The following is a 22,532-nucleotide window of genomic DNA, read 5'->3' as shown; positions in this document are numbered from 1 at the left end:
TTTACTGTTTGGGTGTGTTCTGAATAAATAGCAAGTACCAAGAACGAACTATAGCGCAAAGTAATTGAAGATTTGGTGATGTATATTAAGAATAATAAGAACAACTAAGAAGTGTTTGTTCCCTGCCTTTAATAATTAATTAAATAATTAAAATTTATTTATATTTTTTAAATATAGAAAAGTACTGATACGTTATGTGGGAAATCATAAATGGAAGAATGGTTTTTACTATAAAAAAATATAGCTGAACATAAACAAAAATGTTCTTTTTTTAAAATACTGATTCCAAATGTATAAAGCAAACTGAGCTTAAATTTATCAATAGATTGTTATCAGAACAAAACTGACTTATTGTTTAAAAAGAGAAAAGGGTAGAAGCAATCCCGGAAGAAAGGAGGGATCTAGGTATAAAAATTGCACTATCAAACAACAGTGACTAATTTTGTCTAATTTCTTGGGCAATCAACAGTACAGCCTTTGAAAACTGCATTGTAAGCTGTAAGTGACTAGGGCATCAAGGCAACAAGGGGACAAGGCCCTTACAGCTAACAAGATGTAAGCTATATTAGGAACACAGTCAATATTCCCTGAAGACAGTAAACAACAATTTTGATCAAGACAGTAATTTCGTATTATTTTTAACAAAATTACATCTTAAAGATTTTGATCGATTTTCTTTGGAAGCACGGGGGATTAGATGAAAAGACAAGAGAGGAGGGCTGTTTGCCCTCTGATTACTTTTAAGTATTAAAAAGGGCGCTACAACATTCAGTTTCCAATCGATGGAACCTCTGTCAAAGTTTTTAAGACCACCTCTTCCATAAAAAATTGCTCGGTGAAAAAAACAAAAAGATATAATACGTATGACTGTTTACTACAGGCAATGCTTGAGCGTTGTGCTTTAGCCCTTCATAGGCAACACTCAAGCATTGTCTCTGAAAAAGTCTCTATATATGGTCTCTATATTCGGCGATGCTCTTTCAATTTGAGGCCTTCTCCCAATATTTTACGACCATTGATTCAATCTGACCATCCCTGGGGAATAAAACGAAACACCTCAGTGCTTCCCATACAAAAAATATTTTTGTTATTCAAGTTGAAGAAGGGGGGGGGGGGCTATAATTCTTCTGCACAAGATTTTGACCATGGTGATTCCAATGGTGCACTTTTCATATCGATCCTGCACCATTTTCGACTTTTTTCGGGCTTTTCTTCAAAATTTCAGTAATTTCTTTTTGCTATAAACTTTTGCCATTAAGATTAATGAAATAGTTACTATCTCTAAATTAGCTTCCAACAGCAATTTTTCCCACTACATATTTTTTTTTATCCATTTTTAAGTTTTTTCTACTTTGGGCTCTGGTTTTCTTGATTCTGGTTACTCGGTTGCAGCCACAGCTGCAACTATGGGTACAATTGACAACTCAAAATCAACTAAAAATATTTAGCAACTTGCATAATTTACAGCCCTTTTCCGAGGGCCTCTAAGGGTTATGTCATCTTCGCAGGCATTTCTTTGAACCTTTTGTCTCAAAACTTTGATCGGATTTCTCGTGATTGTGGTGAGGGGTGATGAGCGAAAGAGCATAAGATGAGGGCCGTTTGCACTTAAACCACTTTTGGCTTTTAAAAGAGGACTAGAACTTTCAGCGACCACCTGTTCCATACAAATTGGTAACAAAATTAAGAAAGATAGCATAATAGAAGCCCTTTTCCTCTTTACTATATGGAACCCTGGGCCCCCTTTCAAAATAAAGATAAAAAAAGACGAAAATACAAAGACAGCGCAATATCAGCAAATTTTTTAAAATAGAGGCCCGAATCCGAATTAGGTAATCTTCATGTCACAGCCATGATCACAGTTTATTTTTCATTTCGAATAGCATGGTGAATCTGTGATACTTTGAACACAAAAATATCAGAAAGCTTTCTCTTCAAAAGGTCATTGAACCAGGTTTTCCTGAAAGGGAAAAAAATAATTTAACAAGAAATTGAAGTATAGAAACACTAGACAGTACCCACTCTCTGCCAGTTATTTCGCCAAGCCTAGTTCTCTTTGCACCTTGAGTTGGCATATTTCAATTTGGCTATACCTCTTTGCGATTTTTGAAAGTAAATATATCTTGACAAGATTCAAGACTCAAGATTTTTATTTAAGCTTCTGTACAACACACACAATATAAAAAAAAGGGTCAAGCCGGAGACACAAGGTCGATTGACAGTAAATTTTTTGAAGGTTTGTTTCTTATAAAGGGAGGGGGGTGTGCGTGTTTAAATCACGAAAAATTGGTAGATAGCGCTATAATTATATGAAAGAATCGCAGATATGTTCTGGTTTTGAAAGGATAAGGGAGGGAGGACTGGACCCAGAAGCCCCTCTCCACATATGCTTGGATCACTTTAAATAATAATAATAATAATAATAATTTATTCCAGAATAAGCCCGTGGGCCATAGGAAATTTACATAACAAAAAAAAAACAAGCAAATTAAACAACAATTAACAACAAATTTAATTAACAAATTAAAAAACAATAAATAACAAATTAATATAATGCATACCTTTCCAGACATTTTTAGATTATTTTTGCTGATCAAGAAAAAAGAAGCAGAATTAAGTAGGTCTAATTATACATATTTGATTATGTTTTTATTAAATTTTTACACTTATACGTTTTCAAAACGGAAAATATACGTTTTATTATACTTTGATATATTTTTTGATTATATATCCAGACTTGGAAGTAATTTATTTTTATTAGCTACTTTTTTGGTTCGTTTCTCATTTCTATTTTTGTCTCTTTTGTAATTTTTTGGGATGGGGGGGGGGAAACAAAGCCATTTCTAAAATAATCTCTTCTTTTTTCTGAAATTTACCAAGTTTTATTATGCTAATACATTTTTAATGGTCCTTTAAACTTGAAAAATTTTACACATTCAGTCACCGAGAGAAGGAGATTATTTCGATGGGCATGTTGTTATTTATTTGTTTTAGAACTTTGGGTGCATGGGTCGCTCTTTCATGAATTAAAAAAAAAAAAAAAAAAAAAAAAAAAAAAAAAAAAAAAAAAAAAAAAAAAAAAAAAAAAAAAGATCACATGAATGACCATGTCGGGTTCTTTTCATAACTAATTGTCGGGTGTTGATTAATTCTCTGTTATTTTTATAATTTAGGACGTGATAGATGGGAAGAATGTATCGTTACTGCTGAAACAAAATATTTTCAATTCGAAAGCAAAATTTTCGTCTAAATTCTGACTTGAGGTCATCTTTCATCGTAATTGACCTCAGGAAAGAAAATGAAATAGAAGGGGTCCTAGTGGGCTTCCAATGACTTTTGGGTCTTAAGAAAGGGACTAAAACTCACATTTTTCATCTGAATGAGACTGCTGACTTTGTATGATTGCAGGTTTGTCAGAGCCAAACCAGAAAAAAAAAGATGATAGAAAAGAAAAAAAAAGAAAAAAAAGAAAGTATCGTTTCTGTTGAAACTAAGCATTTTCAGCCCGAAAATAAAACTTTCGTAAAAATACTGACTTGAGGTCGTCTTTCAGCATGATTAACCCCATTAAAGAAAAAAGAAATAGAAGGGGCCCTAGTGGGCCTCCAATGACTTTTGGGTCTTAAGAAAGGGACTAAAACTCACGTTTTTCATCTGAATGAGACTTTTTTGAATTTCTATGATTACAGGTTTGTTAGAGTCAAGCCAGACTAAAAAAAAACAAAACAAAAAAACATAAAACAAAAAACAGAGATATACAAAACAACATTTTTGCAATTAAAGGTTAGGCAATTAGTTAGATAGTTATTGGGAATTCAGAATTTGATAATGCAGTTTTTAGCAAGATTAGACACTTTTCATAGGCGTTTTCCTCATTTTCCTTACAAATCTAACTGTGATAACGGATTGGTTCAGTAGCTTTAAACTTCATAGATTTTATATATCTAGCGCAAGCATAGTGATTTTTATTATTATGTTAATATTTTCCTCAGACTCTCAAGTTTTAGAGTTTCCATTACTATTAGAGAGGGCAACATAAAATGGTGTTTACATTTTTATCAATTTTCTCAGAACTTCATAGTTTTAGAAATTAAGTTATTAACGACACCAGTCGGTCCTTACGCGCAGTTTACCACGAATTGTTTGGTGCAAAAGTAAAGTAATTTTAGTTTTATCGCTCTCTAACTTGTATTTTGCAACTTCGCTTTTCCTGAGTGTCAAAGCTGCGATATATTTGCGGCTTTACCAAGTAGGTAACCATCTATGACAGGCATATATTATTTTTGGGGAGTGAGGGGGGTCAACAACAAGGAAAATCTTTTTATTTGATATCTTGAACAAAAACTACCCAGAAATATAGGATTTTGAAGGGTCTATGCCTCAAAGTCTCCCTCAGAGACAGTTTTTCGGGGATGGAGGGGGCACTTGCTCCGGACGTATAAATCAAGGGGCGCAAAATCTCAAGTAAATAATCAAATTGTTATAATCATTTGTAATTTTTGAAATTCAACTTTAATTAAAATAAAGTAGAAGGCGCAGTTCGCAGTAATTTTAGCTGAGAATTTTCAATTTTCCCATATCGTTACCCATATCAAGTAATAAAAGTCAAATTTAAGTAAATGAAAAATTTTGTTAATAAATTAAAATCTTTTTAATAAATGAAAATTTTGTAAAACATTTACTCGCAAATTTTGGGAGACACTAGAGGGAGAGGGCACTAATCGAGATTTTACCTCTGGTGCAAGAGAGTCCAGAACCGCCACTGGTCTCCCCCTTTGATCCATCCTTGCTCTGTGTCAATTTAATTTTTGTCGTCTCTCGGTTCAAATTCTGTCAGGTGAATTAAAATCGGATAGTTGCGGGCATCAAGCCATGGCTAATTGTAGAAAAAGCCAAGAGAGATAGTTGGACTGAGTGAGAGGCAAATCTGCTATTACCCCCCTTATTAGGATTGTATAAAAATGATCTTAGTTTATTTTTTAATTGATAAGTCTATCTAGTATCCGTCCTTGTGTCATTCCTAGGGCAGAAGAACTAAGGTAGATAGTCATAGAACTGAGATAGTCATAGAACCTATATAGTTTTCCAAGTGTTTGGTTAAATCGCACGGGTAAACGGCGGAAGTTTAGGGGTGCCTCTCTTATTGGACCAATACTTGTTTGTTATCTTTTAGCAAGGCACGCCCGCTTAGAGTCTCGGGCAGGTGGACCAAGAATTTAAAATTGACATAGGACCATTAGATTGCCTGGAATGGTCCTGTGGTGGCGCAGTGGATTTGACCTTAGCTTGGTAATATGGGACCCAGAGATCGAATCACGCTGCAGGAATGCACTGCAGGGCCGACGCAGGGACCATAACAGTCAAGAAGCGTCGTTAATTCTTAAATAAATAAAATTTCCTGGAATGAGAGGTAAACAAGGCACGCCAGCCAACCTATGGTCTTAGGCAGGTTGAAACAAGAATTTAGAATTGACACAGGACCATTAATTTGCATGGAATGACAGGCAATCAAGCGACAAGCGACAGGCAAACAAGCGACAGCCTGCCATCTTTAGCATCTTTACCATCTTTGACTTTAGCCTGCCATCTACAATGAGTGTCAGGTAAGGCAATTGATTCAATTCATAAACTTATACATTTGCACAAGTAAAAACTTAACTTAATGTTGGTTGACCAACAAGTTGACTGGAATTGCAAGGGGAATAAGCGTCCAAAGTCTAAAAGTGCCTTTCTGCCTGGAGGGTTAGGCAAGTGAACCCATTTTTAAGCTATGACAGTTGGGCTAACAAAAACTGAATTAAATATAGGTTGACTAATATTTAGTTGACTGTTTGTGTTTGTGTCTTGGGTTCTGTGCTTGTGTCTAAGTCTGTTTTTTTCTGATTAGTTTTGCTTACCTTTATGGATTATCAAAGAGTTCGTGGTAACGAACTGTAACTAAGGGATGACTCGGCTCAATAGTAACCGAAATTCTAAAAAACAGAATTTTGATATCAGAATTGAATATATACATTAAAAGAATCAGCTTATTATACTGATTCTAAATATATAAAATTCATCAAGTTTAGTTTTACCAATCAAAAGTTACGAGCCTGACAAAATTTGCCTGATTTCCAAAAAAGCGGGGAAGCACCCTTTAAAAGTCAAGGAATCATAACGTTGATTGTTTGTCCCAATAATTTTAAGAACGGCTCCTGAAATACAAGGGTTGTTTAATTAGAATTGGAAGCTTTATTAAAAGTGTTAAAAACCTTAGCGTAAAGAGCAAGGTATTGAGAAGGGATCACCTCCTTCATTTACGGAATAATTTCTGCTCATTTTGAGTTTTAATGTTAGAAATGGAATGTATTTAGTTTTAAAAGCTTCATACCGCATTGCTGACCTTAAAACTGTTTAGAGAATTTATTAACTATAATAGTAAAGAAATACATTTTTATTTTCCATAATAAATAACATAAAATTATGCGATGTAAAAAAAAAACAATAACTGATTCAAATTTAGTGAGAGCAAATTCAGACTACGTCAAATGCTAGGCTGCATTACCGTGTAATGGTGGTGATTCAACTAGTGAGCAGCTTGAGCAGCGGTGGTGAGCGACGAGGCCAAACTATATCTGTAAATATTTTTAATTCATTAAATTTCCTGTACTTCCACTTACCCTGAAATCTATTTCTACTCCATATTCCTCTTTTAATCTTCTAACTTCATCCAAATCTTTAGCAGAACATAAAGGAGTATCTACTTCATCCATTTCATCAAAGAGTTTATAATTCACTGAATGTGTTTTATTATTTTTATTTAAGCTCACCATATTCTTAAATCTATAGCCCCATATTACTTCTTTGGCTATGTAAGACGATTTGGCTTGAACTGGCAACCCTGTAGCTTCAGCTTCACCTTCTATAACAACAATTATTTCAAATTCTTCATTCATTAAGTCGTCAGCTGACATTTTATAAAAGGGAGAACTCTGGTTTATGACGTGGCAGATCCTTATTGGTAGAAAGAAGAAAAATGAGTCTCGGCCATTTTCTGCCTTTAGCTCAAGATCCTAAAAATAAAACAATTAATAAATATATTTTTAATGTACCCAGATCAGTGAAAAAAGTCTGTTGGTTTGAATTGGCTAAATGGCTACACAACCATATATGGCTTATAAAAAAAAGAAAAATCGGAAACCTAATCTTTAATGAAAGAAAGTATTCCATGTCTTTTTCGGTAGTAGTGTTTCTGACAATAATGGGTGCAAAATTAAAAAACGGAAACATGCGTAAAAAATTGGTAGAAACAGCGTAAAAACATATGGCACCAAACACCTCTAGAAGGTTTAGCTTTAAATGTGTGGTTGTTTCTAGGATTCAATAGATGGCGGTAAATATTGAGCAGTTTACATAAATGGCCTACGAATAAATTGAACAATCCAATCGATGCCTTTTTTATGCGTTTTCTGAACACAATAACCTTTTTTGTCGCATATTCAATTTTAACCCTATGTATAATAGATTATAATTATAATATATTTAATATGTTTAGTTTTAACCTGACCTTCTATATTTATAACCTTATTGGGATATATAACATTATAAGGCTTTTATAACCTTATATAGTTTCAACCTAACCTTGTATATACGTTTATAATTATTATAATATTTTATAAAAATAGAAATATTACGCAAATATATGAAATATACGTAAATACAAAATACCAAAAATAGCTACATAAAAGGTAAATGAGCCATGCTTTTATTGCATCCTTTCATCTGCATCTTTCGCTACCTTTGACAGCTCAAATCTTCGGCCCACGTATAGTGGACGTCGCTCTCTTCGTGCCTTCTTTACCCGCAGATACACAAACGTATTTATGTATGCTAAATGCGAGGGCGAACCCCCTGGTTTGTTAGGGGGTGGACGCCCTAATAAACGTAATAACTTCAGCTCGTTTTAAGTTTTAATGTTGCTCCTTACTTTAAGTTGAAATTTTATTATCTAATCTGTGATTGTTTTTTAAATAATGATGGGAAATCCGGCACCCCCTTCATAGCAATGTTCCTTATCCTATAAAAACTTCTTCCATGGAAAGATCTCCCCGCGTAATATACATAGGGGGTGTTTCTCCCCCTTTTTCGAAAATAAGGCAAATTTTCTCAGGCTCGTAACTTTTGATAGCTAAGACTAAACTTGATGAAACATGTATATTTGAAATCAGCATCAAAATGTGATTCTTTTGATGTAACTATTGGTATCAAAATTCTGTTTTTTAGAGTTTCGGTTACTATTGAGGTGGGTCGCTCCTTACATATAGTTCGTTACGACGAACTGTTTGAAAGGCATGGCAATATTGACACAATCGCCATTCTTTCAAAGAAATTAAATTAAAAAATATAAGTTTTTTCAACGGAAAGTAGGGAGCAAAATTAAAACTTAAAACGAACAGAAATTATTACGTATATTAGGGGGGTCGTCTCCTCCTCAATACCTCGATCTTGGTACTAAAGTCTTTTAGTACAATTATAAAAGCTTCTTATTGTTTTAATTAAGCGAGCCTTGTGTTTGAAGAGTCGTTCGTAAGGAATAGGGACAAAATTCAAACTTGCCTGAAGTGAGGATCATATTGAAGGAGGATCGTACATGAAATTGCAAATCTGACGATCCTAGGTCAGGTGACTTGGTGGACGTGCCAGCATATCACAACCCAGTTTAAATAGTTTCTAAAGCGTGGGTCATAAACTTTTCTTTTGCAAATTATAAAAACTCAGATAAAGGTGTAAATCAGCATTCAGTAGATATACTTTGCTGACGACTTTGTTGGTCGTTTCTGGTGATGTTGTTGGCCATCGTCGTTGATCAACAGTTTGTAGTGACAACCATTGTTGATCAGTAATGCAGTGACTAATATGGGTTTTAATTCATCAATATTGTGGAAAAAACGACCTAAAACTTAAATCAGTGTTGGTCACACTTTTTAGACCAATTAAGCGGGAAATGTTAAGGTAAAACAATCATGGATAAAATGGATTTGTTCCTACAATTTTAGAAGAAGAAAGACAGTCACTTTGTAATAAAGGTTGTTATATTTATCACTACTTTCTTATGAGTAATATACCCCTTTCCCATCCGAACTACCCCCAAATTTGATAAATTTAGATAAATATTATTGAACAAAACTGAAACTTTGAGAATTTAACCTGACTGAGAAAAGCTCGGAGTTAAATTGCCCGATACATTACTTTAGCTGCAGATTTTATAAAGATAAATCTAGAATGGGTATATAGGTACCTGTGCTTATGAAGTCTAGGGACGTCCAGTTCATGGACGCCCATAAGGGGGAAAGGGTCCAACCCCCTGGCTGAAAGACGCCGCCTTAAGTTTTATATTTTTGTTTTGAGATTTCTAATATACAACAAGACCCTGACGCCACGCCAATTAGGGAATGTTGGTGGTGGAGGGGGGTGAAAAATGGCAGCAGCGGCGCGCCCCAGGCGTGATCATTATTGACCGCAAACATTTATGTTTTGATTAGTCTTTCTCAAATCCCAGCTTTAATTTAAATGAGATTTGGGCTTGTTCACGAGTTAAAAAACTTTGCGAGTCGCTGGCTGGAAGCTGATAGTCTTTGTTATTCATCAAAAAAAGTAGAAATCTGGTAGAAACAAAATGGCTGTGGCGCTTCAGAAACGTTGCGTAATAGTTTAAATATTTTATAGCTATGTCTTCCCAACAAAATTAACTATCAAAATTTGTAACATTTTTTTTTCATCAAGCAACCGTCACCATCGAGAAGAACTGTCACCATTTACATCACAGCAGGGTTCGTAGGAAAATCTTTCGCCTTAGCTTTGATACCATCAAACATCCAGAAGGGGTTTGGAAAGTATATCCCCTTTCAATCCAGATTGTTTGGATAATAAAGATCTGTGATATGTGCTCTTAAATACAGAGGAACCAAATGTTTTTTAGCCCATGAAGCTGGTGGCAAATGGTCAAACTCATCAGATACTCTAGCTCCAGCACCTTACCTACCTACTCTGCCATCCTCTCAACCAATGCTTTCAGTGAGCCCTGTGATTTTGCAGCCACTATGAAGTAGGATAGTCATACCTGAACAAGCGGAATCTCATCCCAGCACCACCAACAAAGCAAAACACTTCAAAGAATAAAGGAGGGGTTAAAAAATGCTCACTTACACATCAGTGAAAACCAAAATTGGAGCTGCCTTTGCTACAAGGAAGGCAAAAGAGAGGTGGAAAAGAAAAGAAAAATGAAGCAACAAAAGCAAGAAAAACAAAGAAGCAGGCTGTGAATAGACTTGTTGAGAAGACAGCACTGAGAGTGAGAATGAAGCTGAAAAGGTTGAGACAGTGACTAATGATGACGGCTCAGAATGTTCTATTGGGTACGATAGTGAAAAGAAAAGTGAGTTTACTTTTGATCTGGGTCGCAGTTGGCAACTCTGTAAAAGTCATCTACGAGGGCCATTAGGGAGAAGGTAGACCCTACTGCAGAGCTCAGTGTGACGACTATATGTGGTGGAACAAGTAATGTGTGAAAGCGGCTGGAACTACCATATTATATTTATTATATGAAAGAGGATTTGGGGTAAAAAACCCCAGTACTTGGACAGTGGAATATCTTGGAAAAAAGTTTTGACTAAAATGAATCTTTCCTAAACAAGGGGAGTAGGTTCTTAAATCTTGACCTGATACAGATAGTTGGGATTGGCTGACTACAATCTTATAGACAAGGCTATTTAAATATGATTACTTTTTTCACAACAAATGTCAGTAATTGAGTCTGTCCATGATGGAGATGCTTCAGTTTTAAGGTCCTTTGTTCAAGATTGGGTAGTAGCCTATTTTCCAAGATTAGATTCAAGCCAAAAATTTGTAATTACAAATAGGCCTCTACTATTAACTTTCTGTGCAGTTAAAATAGTTACCATTGTATATGAGGGATATTTTCAAACTAGTGAAATACTTTTTAAGAAAATTTGGACAGATTTAGCAGAGAAAAATTAATTTTCCAGGTGGTATAATAGATATAACTATTGAGATGGTGATTAGGGAGACCTGCGTTAGTAGTTTCCTTCCAATTCATTTCAGTCGATGTCTGAAATAGTTGCCCATCCTGTAATTAGACACCTCCCAGTCTACTCTTAGTTATTACCCTCCATGGGTTTTACGACAAATAAGGAAAAACATTAATTGTCCTTGATGTTAAATTCAGGACTTGACAGTTAGGAACTTGAGATTTCTCAGAACCAACCATTTTAAGCAACGGTGCTATGTCACAGAAACAAAACCTCAGTATTTATAAACACCTGCCTATAGCAAGGCCTCTAGATATATTGATTCTTTGCTATACCAAGGTGTCTTGAAATAGAGAGGTCCATAAATCTTAAGTTCCTACCTGGAATTTAATCTGGTATCTTTTCGAAGGATAATTTTCTATTCAAAGAATGTGCTACAAGAACTAGTGCTGACTATAAGCTCACTCTGGAAGCACAAGAAATTCTTACAAACTATTAACCGCACTTGATTTCTTAGCAGGAAAATCGAAATTTTTTAACCAAACGAGAAAAGAAAAGCTCCAACATTGCGGTTGACGCATTAAAGAATTGGCTCAAATTGTTTCAAAGTCAGTGGAACGCCGCCACCTTGGTCGGTGGCGGTGTGCCGGCAGATATACGATACTTAGGTTGTGGTCGACCCCACATCTTGTCAGCGGCATTCGATGCATAGACTGACGCGGGTCCGGGGTCTATATACAATATTAGAAGTAATCATTAGACCAGGCCCCCCTAAAATTAGCTTATGGGCGTCCTTATTCCAGTTCTGAAGGTTTTAAGTTGGTCTTGAACGGGAAGCTTTATATAAAAACACAAGGAAAAATGTCATAGTGGCTGGTTACGCGAGGGCTGATGAGCTCTGCACCCGCTTACTTTTTCCAAAATTATTCTATTTAAAACAGTCATATTGCGATTTAAAGGGATTCTAATAAATAAAATTCATTATTTAAGGACTATTCCCGAAAAATCTCTGAAAGATCTCGAGTAAAAGGAAAAGACCCGTCTATATAGACAATCTATAATTTTTGCGTTGTGGGGCGGGGAGCAGGTGGTAACATAAGCCCCCTGGAATACTTACTTGACATATGTTTCTTTTAGACATCTAAGTTGCCCAATTAGTATTTTTGACTAATTTCAACATAGAGTATAAAATAAATATAATAGAAATACTATAATAGAAATACTTCTAAAAAAATATAATAGATATATAATTTATAACCACGTATATACATATTAACAAATGTAATTAATTGTGTCATATATTACCTGCTGACAATCTATAATTTGCGCGTTGTGGGGCGGGGAGCAGGTGGTAACATAAGCCCCCTGGAATACTTACTTGGACATATGTTTTCTTTTAGACATCTAAGTTGCCCAATTAGTCTTTTTGACTAATTTCAACATAGAGTATAAAATAAATATAATAGAAATACTATAATAGAAATACTTCTAATAAAATATAATAGATATATAATTTATAACCACGTATATACATATTAACAAATGTAATTAATTGTGTCATATATTACCCGCTGACAATCTATAATTTGTGCGCTGTGGGGCGGGGAGCAGGTGGTAACATAAGCCCCCTGGAATACTTACTTGGACATATGTTTTCTTTTAGACATCTAAGTTGCCCAATTAGTCTTTTTGACTAATTTCAACATAGAGTATAAAATGAATATAATAGAAATACTATAATAGAAATACTTCTAATAAAATATAATAGATATATAATTTATAACCACGTATATACATATTAACAAATGTAATTAATTGTGTCATATATTACCTGCTGACAATCTATAATTTGTGCGTTGTGGGGCGGGGAGCAGGTGGTAACATAAGCCCCCTGGAATACTTACTTGGACATATGTTTTCCTTTAGACATCTAAGTTGCCCAATTAGTCTTTTTGACTAATTTCAACATAGAGTATAAAATAAATATAATAGAAATACTATAATAGAAATACTTCTAATAAAATATAATAGATATATAATTTATAACCACTTATATACATATTAACAAATGTAATTAATTGTGTCATATATTACCTGCTGACAATCTATAATTTTTGCGTTGTGGGGCGGGGAGCAGGTGGTAACATAAGCCCCCTGGAATACTTACTTGACATATGTTTCTTTTAGACATCTAAGTTGCCCAATTAGTCTTTTTGACTAATTTCAACATAGAGTATGTTCCCGCCTTTCTTTAAAAGGAAAGACAAAATAATGGAGGAGCAGGATCAAGGGAATTCCTTTGGTCCTTGACTCAAATGAATCTACTATTTTTATATGACTCCTATTTAAACAATGTACGATATGTCTGTCTCCCCATTTAAATGGAGCACTGAAGCTCATGTTCTCTATTGGATTCTGGAATATAAATAGCATATACTGTGATGATGTTGCATAACAACAGTTTCTTTTTTATTGCCAGTTTTATCCTTACAAATGAGATTCTGGACTAAGGCTAATCAAGCTTCAGAAGCTTATAATACAGTCGACTTAACTGAAACGAGAATAGATATATAATTTATAACCACGTATATACATATTAACAAATGTAATTAATTGTGTCATATATTACCTGCTGACAATATGTAATTTGCTCCCCTTCTATGGTTGTCCTTGTCCGTACTAATTCTCCTCTAACCTTAGCATCTACAATCATGGACCTTCTTATGTCAGCAACACGAAACATGATACATAGATTTCCGTCTCTCATGCATATTGCAGCTTTCTTACTGAAAAGAACTGTTTGTGATCTCATTTTTGGCCGAGCTAGCTTGGCGATCACCACACCCACTAAGAAAGCCTGCATAAAGAAAAAATGGTGAAAGATCTTATTTGTCAGCATTGAGTCAAGTAAGGCTCAAAGTTTCTACCATAAAGAAACAGAGGTTTGGCTTGTTGAAATTTTGTGAAAATTTTCCGTTCTTTTTGCTTACTTGACATTTAACTTGCTTGAACTGAAATCATTTTAATTGGCTTTAAAAAGACTCAGGAACAAAGGAGAACCAACCGCGTTTTGATGTGCTTCAAAAGTTTGTTTGATGCAATGTGGAATCTGTGCTAATGTGTTAGGACAGACTTGGCCCTTAAAAACCTACGGTACGTGCGCAGGGGTCGTTAGGCCTGCTCCCCTGAGCTATCAAAGCTTCTACAATATTTCTTATAATTTTCTCATATTTTTATTTAATTCACAACTTCTTCGTATTTTTTTTAAAGTAGTTTTCCCCTCTTGCTTAAAAAATTTGTAAAAAAAAAAGAAAAAAAGTACATGCTGTGCTTTTCAGTAAATTATATATAAAAAAAGTTTTTTAAATACAAGTAAGGAGCGACATTAAAACTTAAAACGAACAGAAATTACTCCGTATATGAAAGGGACTTTTCCTCCTCAACGCCCCGCTCTTTATGCTAAAGTTTGACTCTTTCTCTTAACTCTACTTCTTAAAACAGTAAAAAACTTTAGCGTAAAGAGCGGGTTGTCGAGGAGGAAAAGCCCCTTTCATATACGGAGTAATTTCTGTTCATGCATGTTTTGATCTTGGCTCTCCGCACATAAATAATTAAACGAAATTTGCATATAATTTTTTTTTTGGCTAAATGGCTTTCTCATAGTTTTGATCGGAAGATTTTGAGAAAAAAGGAGAGAGGGAGGAAGCCTTGTTGCCCTCCAATTTTTTGATTACTTAAAAAGGTAACTAGAACTTTTAATTTTCTTACGAGCATTTTCATTAGTGAAAAATATACGTAATTTACGAATTAACTTACGTAACGAACTTCTATATTCGTATGCTTTTATTGCGTATATGAGTTCACCCCTCGTCGATATCTCGCTCTTTACACTAAAGCTTAAATTCTGTCCCAATTCCTTAAGAATGACCCTTGAATTACAAAGGCCGTAGAATAAATAGTTGAAATTACTAAAAATACTTTAGCGTAAAGAGCGAGGTATTACGAGGAGGTAAACCCCTCTTATGCGCAATAATTTCTGCTCGTTTTACGTTTTAATGCTGTTCCTCACTTTCAGTAGAAAAAAACTTTTCATATTTATTTTTTCATTGTTTTTTTTTAATAATGCAAAAAAATCTTGCGTGCCCTACATTGAAAGTCTCTTCCCCCATGAGAAGTTTTTCCATGGAAAGATCCTTCCACGTAACCCTCCTCCCCACCTCAAATCTCCCTCCCAAAACAAAAAAATCCCCCTGAAAACGTCTGTACACTTCCCAGTAACCATTACTATATGTCAACACAGGTCAAAGTTTGTAACTTGCAACCCCTCCCACGGGGACTGCGGGGAATAAGTCGTCCCCAAAGACATAGTTATTAGGTTTTTCGATTATGGTGAATAGAATGGCTATCTCAGAATTTTGATCCGGTGACTTTGGGGAGAAAATGAGCGTGGGGGGGCCTAGGTGGCCTCCGATTTTTAGGTCACTAAAAAAGGACACTGGAACTTTTAATTTCCGTTAGAATGAGCCCTCTCGTGACATTCTAGGACCACTGGGTCGATACGATCACCCCTGGGAAAAAAAAACAAAAAAAAAACAAAAATACAAAAAAACAAATAAACACGCATCCGTGATTTTTCTTCTGGCAAAAAATGCGAAATTCCACATTTTTGTAGATAGGAGCTTGAAACTTTTACAATTAGGTTCTCTGATACGCTGAATCTGGTGGTGTGATTTTCGTTAAGATTTTATGACTTTTAGGGGTGTTTTCCTCTTTTTCTAAAATGAGGCAAATGTTCTCTGGCTCGTAACTTTTGATAGGTAAGACTAATCTTGATGAAAGTTATATATTTAAAATCAGCATTAAAATGCAATTTTTTTGTGTAACTATTAGTATCAAAAGTTTCGGCTACTATTGAGCCGGGTCGCTCCTTACTACAGTTCATTACCACGAACCGTTTGATCATAAACCAAAAATAATTACAATTTTTTTTTAGACCGAAGTATTCGCTCTTCATTGGAATATATACTAAACTCTAGATGTAACCGATCTATATATTTGTCAGTAATGCCAAATTGAAGCATTGGCTTTTGGGGTTCGACAGTACGGACAAACATCGATACCAATTAAGATGGGGCTTGGTATACTATGGCTCTCAAGTACCAAAAAAGAACTTTTAATTGTTCAAATTTTTGCCTCTAGGTGAGATGATAAGTACCAGGGAAGTATCCAGGATTTTTTTTCGGGGGGAGGGATTCTACGGAAGATTTTTTTGGAAGGGGTTTACTAAAAAATTTAAAAAACGCAACAAAAATTGGTTTATATTTACTTTTTGTTACTTTTTTTCGAGTCCAACAAACATTTATGGAGGGAGTCAAACCCCTTAACCCCCCTCCCCCTGGATACGGTCTTGCTAAGTACCAATAGCCTTTGGCACACATTCAACAGATAGGGATGTGATCCTGTAGTGTTTTTGGGAAACGCCTGGAAGCCTGTTGCAAATGTTAGTTTCACAAGAGAAGATACCATTTAGGCTTCTGATATTTTCGTCCTACCGGTATTACAAACTGACTTACCAGTGCACTACCAGGATGTTGATGTGGCAGCTGATGTGGAACTTCACCACATGCACTACTACATCAACTACCTAGCATTTTTACAAAATCAACTTTTTAGACCCATACTTGTCTCTGTCTTTGAAAACTCTTAAGCCAAACATATAACTTTTTTACTTCCTATATTATTTGACATAAAAAAATACCTCAAGAATTAAACCAAAGATGATCTGAATGAAGAAAAGATATATTCCGTCAAGGCAGTGCTCAGTTGGTCTTTTCCCTCCAAACCCACTTGTTTGTTGTGCTTCGATGCTGAGAAGGACGGCCGAGGTGAAGCTGTACATTTCGCCGACGCAAGGGATGAATTCACCACTTTTCTGCCGAGCTAAAATAAAAATCAGGAACCTCAATAAAGGGATATTCTTCTTCAAATTTTTCATAAAGAGGGATACAAAGATTACAAAAGGGATACAAAGATTTCATGAAGAGGGATACTTTTATTACAAAGTAGACTATCTGACTTTCCAAATATTGAAAAAAGAAGAAAAAAAACAAGAAAATTTTATAAATCATATTGGCCAGCTATAGCAAAAATAAACTGTAAAAATGCAGACTGAGAATAGGGTTTTTAAGGCCAACAAAGATGATGGACTGATAATAAGAGTATTTCGGGAGGGCAACCGCTGTCCTTTTCAGCGTTATAAGAGAAATTTAAAAGTAAACATGTTCACATTATCTGAACAAAGATTATGAAACAACTCGGATAAAAACAAACTGATAGAAACAAGCAACGTGGAAAGCCACCATAAAAAAATTGGAAAAACTAAAAACAATCTAAAAACCAAACAACGAGGAGAAACAAACAAAATCAGCAAAAAGATATGCTACTAGCCCTATACTAAATAATTATTTTAAAAATTAGATTTACCAGTTTCTTATTTACTATTATCCGTTTCTTATTACTATTTACTTATACTATTTATACTATTTAATTATTACTATTTAATCAGTTTCTTATTTACTATTGAGCGAGCACTATTGGATTATGATAATCGTATATATCTGTGAGTGGCTCACTTTTGATATTGTTTTTTTGGGAGAATTAAATTTTTAATCCTGCTAATTTTGGATTATATTTATTTGTTACTCTTGATGGTCATCCGTTTTCTTTGGTTTTCAGATTTTTTCAACTCTCCTAATTTTTGTGGCTTTCTATGTTGATTGTTTTCATAAGTTTGTTTGTATCCGGAATGTCTCGTACACATTTCCGTTCAGATAATGTGAACGTGTTTACTTCTAATTTTCTCTCATAACGCTGAGGTAGGAGGTGGTTGTCTTCCCAAAATATATGTTTTGTTCGTTCAGTATTTCTGTTGGCCTTAAAAAGTTCTATTCTCGATCATTGTTCCTTTCTTTTTTTTTTTTAATAGTAGACTCATTTCTTCAAAAAAAGTTCCTGAAAAAAAACTAAACTATGGAAAGTGAGCTCCATCAGCAGTGAGTCGAAGACCCAAGACCATCTTCCTATTACTCTCTCGAAAAAAAAATCACTCAACAGACATCTGACAAAGTTCAACAAACAAAAAAATGTTTGTTGCAACCAAATACAGTTCACTGTCAGAGTTCAAAGAGTGAAGAGCTAAACCAGTTTTCAATTGAATCGGATATAGTCCTTGCTGAAAATTAAATAAAAAAAACTAATTTTTTTAGCTGAAAGTAAGGAGCGACATTAAAACTTAAAACGAACAGAAATTACTCCGTATATGAAATGGGTTGTCCCCTCCGCAATCCCTCGCTCTTTACGCTGTAGCTTTTAATTGTTTTAAAAAGTAGAATTGTGGCAAAGAGTCAAACTTTAGCGTAAAGAGCGAGGGATTGCGGAGGGGACAACCCATTTCATAAGCGGAGTAATTTCTGTTCGTTTTAAGTTTTAATGTCGCTCCTTACTTTCAGCTAAAAAATGAGTTTTTTTTTATTTAATTTCTGAACGTTTTTGAATTAATGCATGTTTGGTTTTGGCTCTCCGCACATAAATTATAAAAATGAAATTTGTATATTAATTCTTTTTTTGGCTAAATGGCTTTCTCTTAGTTTTGATCACACGATTTTGAGAAATAAGGGGTGGAGAAGGAGGTCTAGTTGCCCTCCAATTTTTCGGTTACTTAAAATGGCAACTAGAGCTTTTAATTTTTAACGAATGTTTTTATTAGTAAAAAATATACGTAACTTAAGAATTAACTTACGTAACAAACTTTCATAATCTTATATTTTTATTATGTATACGAGGGGGTTTGTACCCTCGTTAATACCTCGCTCTTTACGCTAAATCGTAAGTTTTGTCCCAATTCTTTAAGAATGACCCCTGAATCAGAAAGGCCGTAGAATAAATAGTTGAAATTACTAAAAATACTTTAGCATAAAGAGCGAGGTATTTATCTCCTCCTAAATACCTCGCTCTTTATGTTAAAGTATTTTTAGAACCCCTCATATGCATAATAATCTCTGTTCGTTTTAAGTTTCAATGCTACTCCTTCCTTTCATTTGAAAAAACGTTTTTATGTTTATTTTTCATTGTTTTCTTATAGTAATGCTAGAAAATCCTGCGCCCTTTTCATTGAATTTTTCTTCCCCCATGACAGATTCCTCCAAGGAAAGATCCTCCAACATAGCTCCCTCCCCTCAGCCCCACCCCCAAACAAAATAAAATCCCCCCTGAAAACGTCTGTACACTTCCCAATAACCATTACTATATGTAAACACTGGTCAAAGTTTGTAACTTGCAGCCCCTCCCCCAGGGATTGTGGGGGAGTAAGTCATCCCCAAAGACATAGTTATTATGGTTTTCGACTATGCTGAACAAAATGGCTATCTCAAAATTTTGATCCGTTGACTTTGGGAAAAAATGAGCGTGGGAGGGGGCCTAGATGCCCTCCAATTTTTTGGTCACTTAAAAAGGGCACTAGAACTTTTCATTTCCGTTAGAATAAGCCCTCTTGCGATATTCTAGGACCACTTGGTCGATACGATGACCCCTGGGGAAAAGAAAGAAAGAAAAAAAAAACAAATAAACACGCACCCGTGATTTGTCTTCTGGCAAAAAATACAAAATTCCACATTCTTGTAAATAGGAGCTTGAAACTTCTACAGTTTTGTTCTCTGATACGCTGAATCTGATGGTGTCATTTTCGTTAAGATTTTAGGACTTTTAGGGGGTGTTTCCCCGTATTTTCTTAAATAATGCAAATTTTCTCAGGCTCGTAACTTTTGATGGGTAAGACTAAACTTGATGAAACTTATATATTTAAAATCAGCATTAAAATGCGATTCTTTTGATGTAGCTATTGATATCAAAATTCAACTTTTTAGAGTTTTGGTTACTATTGAGCCGGGTCGGTCTTTACTACAGTTCGTTACCACCAACTGTTTGATTTGATGAACTTGCGTGAATAACCAAGCACATATTACAAACGTGAGTACTTTTGGGGCAGCAAATTGGAACATTTTGTTGTTGAAATTTGTTACTTGTAATGTCCCCCACCCCATTGTGATTGAAGATCGTAAAATGGCAAAATACAAACCGTTAAATCTTGTCCTAGCTTCATTTCAGGTATACCTTTTATGGCCATCAGTAGTTATTAAAACCACCAAAGACTAGAAAAATCAAGCTAGATATCTAGTCTTTTGCTATGGTAGACACTTTGAGCATAATATAGCTGAAGCACCTATCCGCAACTGATGACCAATTTAAAGAACCTTCTGTGAGGACAGATAAAGATGTAAATAAGGCTTTTGAAGAGTAGCGCTTATCCCCTGATATTTTCAAGACTCTAAGTAAAACCTACTTATCACTACCCACTAAAACTAAGGGAAAATCCAGCCTAGCACCATCAACTCCAACTTCTGTATCGGCATCAACTTTAAAAGAAATAATAAATGAAACTCAAGAGGAACTAATGAAACACTAAATTAAATAAAAAAAAACAAGTTTTTTTAAATGAAAGTAAGGAGCAACATTAAAACTTAAAACGAACAGAAATTACTCCGTATATGAAAGGGGCTTTTCCCCCTCAACGCCTCGCTCTTTACGCTAAAGTTTGACTCTTTCTCTTAACTCTATTTTTAAAACAGTAAGAAACTTTAGTGTAAAGAGCGGGGCGTTGAGGAGGAAAAGCCCCTTTCATGTACGGAGTTATTTCTGTTCGTTTTAAGTTTTGATGTTGCTCCTTACTTTCATTTAAAAAAACTTGGTTTTTTTATTTAATTTCTGGACGTTTTTCAATCAATTCATGTTTTGATCTTGGCTCTCCGCACATAAATAATTAAAACGAAATTCACATATTAATTAATTGCAATTAATCGGAAGATTTTGAGAAAAAAGGAGTGAAGGAGGAGGCCTAGTTGCCCACCAATTTTTTGATTACTTAAAAAAGCAACTTCAACTTTTAATTTTTTACAAACGTTTTCATTGGTAAAAAATATACTTAACTTACGAATTAATTTACGTAACCAACTTCTATATTCGTATTTTTTATTGCGTGTATGAGCTCTTTACCCTAAAGCTTAAATTTTTTCCCAATTCCTTAAGAATGAGCTCTGAATCACAAAGGCCGTAGAATAAATAGTTGAAATTAATTAAAATACTTTAGCGTAAAGAGTGAGGTATAACGACGGGGTAAGCCCCTCATATGCGTAATAATTATTGTTCGTTTTAAGTTTTAATGCTGCTCCTTACTTTCAGTAGAAAAACTTTTCATAGTTATTTTTTCATTGTTTTTTTTTCAAATAATACTAGAAAATCCTGTGTCCCCTTTATTCAAATTCTCTTCCCCCGTGACAAGTTTCTTTATGGAAATATTCTCCCACGTAACCCCCCTCAAATCTCCCCCTTAAACAAAAAAAAAATCCCCCTGAAAACGTCTGTACACTTCCCAGTAACCATTACTATATGCAAACACAGGTCAAAGTTTGTAACTTGCAGCCCCTCCCACGGGGTGCGGGGGAGTAAGTCGTCCCTAAAGACATGGTTATTATGGTTTTTCGACTATGGTGAATAAAATGGCTATCTCAGAATTTTGATCCGGTGACTTTTGGGAAAGAATGAGTGTGGGAGGGGGCCTAGGTGCCCTCCAGTTTTTTTGGTCACTTAAAAAGGGCACTAGAACTTTTAATTTCCGTTAGAATGAGCCCTCTCGCGACATTCTAGGACTAATCAGTCGATACGATCACCCCTGGGGAAAAAACAAACAAAAAAACAAAACAAAAAACAAATAAACACGCATCCGTGATCTGTCTTCTGTCAAAAAAAATGTGAAATTCCACATTTTTGTAGATAGGAGCTTGAAACTTCTACTTGAAGTTCTCTGATACGCTGAATCTGATGGTGTGATTTTCGTTAAGATTGTATGACTTTTAGGGGGTGTTTTCCCCCATTTTCTAAAATGAGGCAAATTTTCTCAGGCCCGTAACTTTTGATGGGTATAACTGAACTTGATGAAACTTATATATTTAAAATCAGCATTGCAATGCGATTCTTTTGATGTAACTATGGGTATCAAAATTCCATTTTTTAGAGTTTCGGTTACTATTGAGCCGGGTCGCTCCTTACTACAGTTCGTTACCACGAACTGTTTGATATTTCTCGTGTCGTATCAAATCAAACAGTTCGTGAACTGAGGTAAGGAGCGACCCGGCTCAATAGTAAACGAAACTTTAAAAAACGGGATTTTGATACTAATAGATACTTCAAAAGAATCGAATTTCTATGCTGATTTTAAATATATAAGTTTCATGAAATTTAGTCTTACCTATGAGAAGATAAGAGCCTGAGAAAATTGGCCTTATTTTGGAAAATAGGGGGAAACACCCCCTAAAAGTCATAAAATCTTCATCGCCTTCAGCGTATCAGAAAACCCTATTGCAGAATTTTCAAGCTCCTCTCTGCAAAAATGTG

At 34.9% G+C, this 22,532-nt stretch overlaps 1 protein-coding gene across 6 annotated transcripts in view; it reads right to left on the bottom strand.

The window, feature by feature from the left end:
- Nucleotides 1-209: 209 nt before the first annotated feature.
- The window catches only part of LOC136030619 (G protein-activated inward rectifier potassium channel 4-like), a 92,125-nt gene continuing 69,802 nt past the window's right edge, over nt 210-22,532 (bottom strand). For 2 of the 6 annotated variants that reach the window (XM_065709693.1, XM_065709712.1), the window contains exons 3-6: nt 16,786-16,967; nt 13,657-13,884; nt 6,660-7,052; nt 210-1,960 (exon numbers count right to left, since the gene is read on the bottom strand). In XM_065709693.1, coding sequence (XP_065565765.1) covers nt 1,943-1,960; nt 6,660-7,052; nt 13,657-13,884; nt 16,786-16,967 — 821 coding nt within the window. In that variant the 3' untranslated portion in view covers nt 210-1,942. Of the gene's footprint in view, nt 1,961-6,454; nt 7,053-13,656; nt 13,885-16,785; nt 16,968-22,532 lie in introns of those variants that run through there. The other 4 variants (XM_065709688.1, XM_065709697.1, XM_065709708.1 and 1 more) reach the window with 4 other exon arrangements.

The sequence above is a fragment of the Artemia franciscana genome, chromosome 1, assembly GCF_032884065.1.
Source record: "Artemia franciscana chromosome 1, ASM3288406v1, whole genome shotgun sequence".
In the NCBI taxonomy this organism is placed as follows: Eukaryota; Metazoa; Arthropoda; class Branchiopoda; order Anostraca; family Artemiidae; genus Artemia; species Artemia franciscana.
Note: the sequence above shows the minus strand (reverse complement) of the source record. Positions and strands in the feature narration are given on the sequence as shown.